This window comes from Hemicordylus capensis, chromosome 4 (assembly GCF_027244095.1).
Source record: "Hemicordylus capensis ecotype Gifberg chromosome 4, rHemCap1.1.pri, whole genome shotgun sequence".
NCBI classification, from domain to species: Eukaryota; Metazoa; Chordata; class Lepidosauria; order Squamata; family Cordylidae; genus Hemicordylus; species Hemicordylus capensis.
In genome coordinates this window covers 178594573-178600572 of record NC_069660.1, presented here as the reverse complement: position 1 = coordinate 178600572, position 6000 = coordinate 178594573, and the positions used below count along the sequence as shown (strand labels likewise).

The 6000-nt window shown below is 48.9% G+C and overlaps 1 protein-coding gene across 1 annotated transcript in view; it reads left to right on the top strand.

Annotated features, from left to right (window-relative positions):
* The first annotated feature begins 301 nt into the window (after positions 1-301).
* The window catches only part of UBE2QL1 (ubiquitin conjugating enzyme E2 Q family like 1), a 46531-nt gene continuing 40832 nt past the window's right edge, over positions 302-6000 (top strand). The window contains exon 1 of the mRNA XM_053245783.1: positions 302-2250. Within this exon, the coding sequence (XP_053101758.1) occupies positions 1411-2250 (840 nt within the window). The 5' untranslated portion in view covers positions 302-1410. The remainder of the gene's footprint in view (positions 2251-6000) is intronic.

Sequence of the window (6000 nt, the reverse complement as noted above, 5' to 3'; positions counted from 1 at the left end):
AAATGCTTTTAAACGTCAATGTGTTGGAAATCATCAGATTTGCACTCCCGCACAGACCGCCTCGTGCGGTCTGTGCGTCTTGCTCACACGCACCTGTCATTACCCTGGCTTGCGATGCGGGAAGAGCGAGGCCGGAGATGCTCCGGATGCGGGAGGATTGTTGCCAAAGAAAGAGCCATCTCTCCAGCATCCTTCAAGAACTACAGAATTCCTGCTTTTCCTCCCCATTTCCAGCCAGTAAGGACGCAGGTTACTACCACGTGAGCATTTGCCTGGCTCCGCCTCCTCTTGCGCATACAGAGTAGTAGGCGTAGCGTAAGCGGGTTTTTCTCGTCCCCTCCCCCCGCGTAATGTCAGATCCGCTGCAGAAGCGCGGAGGAGCCTGCAAGGAAGAAAGCGCAGCGCGGTGGCGGCTGACCTTCCCCAAAATCTGCTGTCCTGGAAGAGGTGAGCTAAAGGTCAGGGCTGCTATAGGCTTGCAAAAGAAGATCGCCTTTCCCGGCGCGCTGGGGGAGAGGGTCCCTCCTCCTTCTTTTCTCTCTCTCTCTTTCTGTGTGTTTTTCGTGCATGAAGATCTTCAGTCCAAAATAGCCCCCGTCTGCCGGCTTCCCAGTTGGAGAAGCGGGTTACGGAACAAAGGACAAGCAAAGGAGAGAAGGGGGGAATCCCTGCTTGCAACAAGCCAAGGGCACCGTGGTTGGAGAGGAAAATCAAGTACCGCCTGCTGCTGGTGAAATTTTGCCCTAGGAGACAAGCGAAATTATAGACAAGGCGCGGGGGGGGGGGTGGAAACCGGATCCGTCGTCTCAGCTCACTGTGCTGAGGACGGAGGAGGAGGCAGGAGGGGGATCTTTAAAAAAAACAACCACCACCAAAACCCTCCACACCTATACAGTCCAGAAGAGTAGCCCAGACAGGATCCAGTTGCCGCTGGAGAAACTGAAGGTTATTGTGGGAACAAGTGGCCTTCTGCAGCAGCGTGGCTGCATGAGTGGGCGGAGGTAAAGGGTGGTTGGTGGCGGCGGCAATTGTGGTGTTTCCCCTCCTTTCCAGCGTGGGATTAAATGGCCACGACCGTGCAGCTTTGATGACTGTGGAGAGGCAGCTCGAATGCTGCCCACAGCAGCAGCGTCACCGACGGCTCTGGTGAAAGGAGGCGTCGGAGCTGCGGCGGAGGCGAGGGCAGGTGGCAGACTCCTGCAAGAAGCATCATCCGCGCTGCGTGTCTCTCTTCCCCCACCCGGGCTCCCTCCCCTTCTCCCACCAACCCTCTTCGTGCCGCCCGAAGGTGTGGGTGGCTGGCTTCGCTATAGCTAGCTCGGACGAATAGTGGATCTTCCTCCCCCCGCCCCCGCCCCACCAAGCCGCAATTCCCCCGCGCTCCGGCAACGACCCCAAGTGGTTTGGAGCATGGCTACTCTGCTCCGGAAAATCGGGCTCATCCGGATCCACAACAGGGACACGGAGGATCCCAAGCACCACCACCACCACCACCATCACCACCGCGGCAGCATCCAGCAGGGCTCCTCGTTGCGGGGCAAAAGCAACCAGAAGAACAAGCAGCAGCAGCAGCAGCAGCAGCAAGGCACGCCGGCCAGCGGCTGCGGCAGCCCCAGCAAAGAGAGCTGCAGCAGCAGAGGCAACAGTCCCGCGCGCAGTAAGCCCAGGAAGGTGCTGGAGCTGGCCAAGCAACCGCAGCAACAGCAACACCACGCGGGCCCCGACGGCGCCAAGGAAAAAGCGCAACAGCCGCTCGGCGGCAGCAAAGAGGCGGGCTTGGGCAAGGAGCAGCCCTCGGGGGGTAGCGGCGGCCGCTCCAATTCCGCTTTGGTGCCCGCATCGTTGGTGCCGGCCAGCCGGCAGGCGCACTGCACGCAAGTGCGCACCCGACGGCTGATGAAGGAGCTGCAGGACATCGCCCGCCTGAGCGACCGCTTCATCTCGGTGGAGCTGGTGGACGAGAGCCTCTTCGACTGGAACGTGAAGCTGCACCAGGTGGACAAGGACTCGGTGCTGTGGCAGGACATGAAGGAGACCAACACCGAGTACATCCTCCTCAACCTCACCTTCCCGGACAACTTCCCCTTCGCGCCGCCCTTCATGCGGGTGCTCAGCCCCCGCTTGGAGAACGGCTACGTCCTGGACGGCGGAGCCATCTGCATGGAGCTGCTCACGCCCCGAGGCTGGTCCAGCGCCTACACCGTCGAGGCTGTCATGCGCCAGTTTGCTGCCAGCCTTGTCAAGGGCCAGGTAAGGGCGACATGCCTTGTCGCAGGGGCTTTCTTGGCTGGGCTGCCTGCAGCAGGGGCCTGGGTTCGGCTTGACACCACCCAGTGAAAGATGCCGATTGGGCCACATACCCTTGGCCTGGGAGCCCTCCTGCCCTCTGGTCAATTGTCCAATCTTGATTGGCTGTGTGATGAGGGAATGGCACAGGACAGGTGTTTAGAGGTTCTCTTGCTCTGCATGGCTCCTGGTTGAGCCCTGGCATTGAAAATTGTGCTTTAGAGGCAAAGTCCTAAGGGCTTGGCTCAAATCCATAGGAACATAGGAAACTGCCATATACTGAGTCAGACCATTGGTCTATCTAGCTCAGTATCGTCTTCACAGACTGGCAGTGGCTTCTCCAAGATTGCAGGCTGGAATCTCTCTCAGCCCTATTTTGGAGATGCCAGAGAGGGAACTTGGAACCTAGATGCTCTTCCCAGAGCAGTTCCATCCCCTGAGGGGAATATCTTACAGTGCTCACACTTCTAGTCTCCCATTCATATGCAACCAGGGCAGACCCTGCTTAGCTAAGGGGACAAGTCATGCTTGCTACCAGCTCTCCTCTCCATCTTCCTCTTGCCCAGGGCTGGAAACTGACATTTTGCTGCACTGCATTATCCCAAGTGGCTGAGGGCTAAACCAAAGGTGATGTGGGATCGGATCTCCCAACATTTGTTTTCTTGTGCTTTAAAGCAGAGGCAGAGAGCTATACATTTGATTGGAGCAGTATCCTTACATCTACTAACTTTAAAAAAAAAAGTAGATCCTGTCCTGAATATTGTGTGGTTTGGTCCTGAACTGCATTATCCAAATGACTGGGTTCATTATTAGAGACAAATGCTGGGATCCCTTGTAGGGTCACAGAAGATGCTGAGGTGCACTTCTTGGATCATTGGTGCCTTTGCTGTGAGTACAAGAGATCCTGGGATCACTTGGGCTACCTGCTGCTTCATTTAGCACTCCTAAAAATACTGCCACTTCTTGGGTGAACCCAGCCCATATCTCAAAGCAGTACTCACACACATAGAAGACATTATGCTTCTCTTCTATTGTCAAAGCCTGGCAGTGGGGGAGGCTGAATAATTGGCCACTTTATGTAGTGCATAAGAGGAGGGTTGTTTATATTGTGTTGGATTGCTGGCCTTGAGGACCCTAGAGGTGAGAAGGAGCATCTGCGAAGGTGGAGGAGGTTGTTGTGGTCCACAGATCTTCATGCAAATGGAAGACTACAGAATTGTGTGGATTGAATAGCCTCATTCTTTGAGGCTCTTTTTCATGTGAGGAAATCTGTCTTTGCAAAGAGCATAGGAACTCAAAGGGTTATGAAATTATGAATGGTCTGGAGAAAGTGAAGACAAATTATTCTTCCTCTGTCAACACAGGAAATGCTGACTGGCAGAAGTACTACTACTATGAATATTTATAGACTACTTTTCAACAAGAAAAGTAGTTTACATAGAAAAATGAATAAAGGCAGCTCTCCCCCGTTCCCAAAGGGCTCACAATCTACACAAACACATAAGGTAGACACCAGCAACAGCCACTGGAAGGATGCTGTGCTGGGGTTGGATAGAAACACAGTTGCTCTCCCGCTGCTAAACATAAGAGAATTGCCACTTTAAAAGGTGCCTCTTTGCTCAGTTGCAGGGGTTCTTCATAGAACAATAACTTAGGTATTTCCTTGTCATGAGAAGTTATGATGGCAGTTGCATCCGATGGTTGAAAAGAAACATGCATTTCTTGGAGAATAGGCATATTGATGACCATTAGAGGTAAGAGCGTAAAACAGGGCCAGCACATTCAAGGACAGATGCTGGGAATAATTCACTGGGAATAGTTCTCGCTGTGATGTGGGCACTTGACTGGACACTGCTGCCAGTTCAGTAAATTAGAAAGACCTTTTGTCTGGCCCAGCAAAGCAATTCTTAAGTTGTGAAATGGTTCTGTTCGACAAGTCTCTGATATGGTGCTTCCTATGTTGTGGTGCTGTGTGGAGAGTAGATGTTATGAAATGAAGCCTGTGGCTTGAAAGGAAAGCCTCTGCAGGTCCACCTAAGGTTGTACGAAGATGCAGGCTAAAGGGAGGAGGCCCAGGATAAGTCTTGTGTGTGTAACTTCAGTGCCTCTCATGTAGGATTCTACTGAAATCTTTGAGTCTGTGTTGGACTGCCACCTAAGCCAGTTAGGTCTGTCTCCTCCCAAAGTCAAAGGTGTCATCACTCCTTTGCCTCTTGGCCATCCCCCTCCGCCTCTCAGAATCACCAGTAATTGATGCACAATGACTTTTCTCCTTGAAATAGGTTCTTGTAAGTATTTTGACTATCTATTTGGAGATTGTGGGCCACTTTCCTGTTCATTAGTCATATCTTTTCATTATTCATATGAGTAATTCACATCACTTCCAATTTGATGTGAGCAATTGCAAGAACAGTATTACTGTCTTTATGTTCCTGCAATTTAAAAAAATAGGCTTTTACTTAGTTGTGTTATGTGACTCAGCGATTACCCTTTTAAAAACAAAGAATCATTTTATCATCTTCATTCTTATTTTAATGTGTAGTGTTCACCGTGCACCTCTTATTTTAATCAGATTGTGCTCTGTTCTGTGTTGCCCCAAAAGGTCAGGTTTTGTTGAGCATCTTGGGATTTAAGCAAATAGCTATAGATGCAAAAGCAGTTTAACTAATAGGTTCCCAATGTATCAACGTGTAGTGGTTTGTTTTTCTCTTCCTGCGTTACTCCATCTCCTGACAGAGGCTTATATTTCTCCTTGTGTATGAATAAGGAATGAGTTGTATAAAATCTAAGAAGTAGCTTAAACTATTCTGATATTCCCATCCCACTCTGAGCAATAGCATAGTTCAGTATGTACCCCTTTTAAATTAAATATTTTGATGAATAATTGTTTTAAAATATTCAGTCTGAACACATTGTACTGCTTCAGCACCTCCTTCTTTAATCAGGTAGGAAAAACAACCCAGATATAAAGTTCTGTGGTATAATTGTGTTTTTAAAAAACCCCTCAAAAAGCCTTGTTTAAGCAGTAGAGTTTTTTAATCTGCTAATTGTTCACAAGGCAATATTTCCATTGGAATTTTGTCACTGTTTTTCAGTGTCTACATTTATAAAAAAAACATGGTACCTATCTTTATGTTGTTGAAGAGCAAAGGGAAGTAGCTGAATTAAATTCTTACCACCTGTTTTCTAAAGGCTCATTCTAATTAAACAATTGAAGATAACACAATTCACATTGTGGGGGTGGGGGGATAGCAGGTAGTTCTAATAGTAATAGTGTGATCAATGATTGCTTGATGATCTGAGTAATTGCTGTGTAGTAGTCAGGCCCACCACTGTGTAATATGAGTCGCATTATATAACCCTGATGATTCTGTTGCATAAGACATACTGTACAGCAACTACCAGAGACACTTGAGAATCCTGATTCCATTTGCAGAGGTAGCTTTTCTTAACATTAGTCTACGAGGGGCACGGCGTTGAGAGAAAACAGTTTTCATCTGCCAGGAGAGATGCTGAAAATATAAGCAGTGATCTTGTGAAACCGTTAAAAATTGACATTATATTTATCTTGCAGCACTTGGTAAGATTCCCATTGTTAATTAGAATAGCGTATGTCAGTTTAATTAGGCAATGCCGACATCATGTTTTTAAAAATACATAAGAACATCATAAAGAGCCCTGCTTGATGAGACTAAGGATTCATCTAGTTCAGCA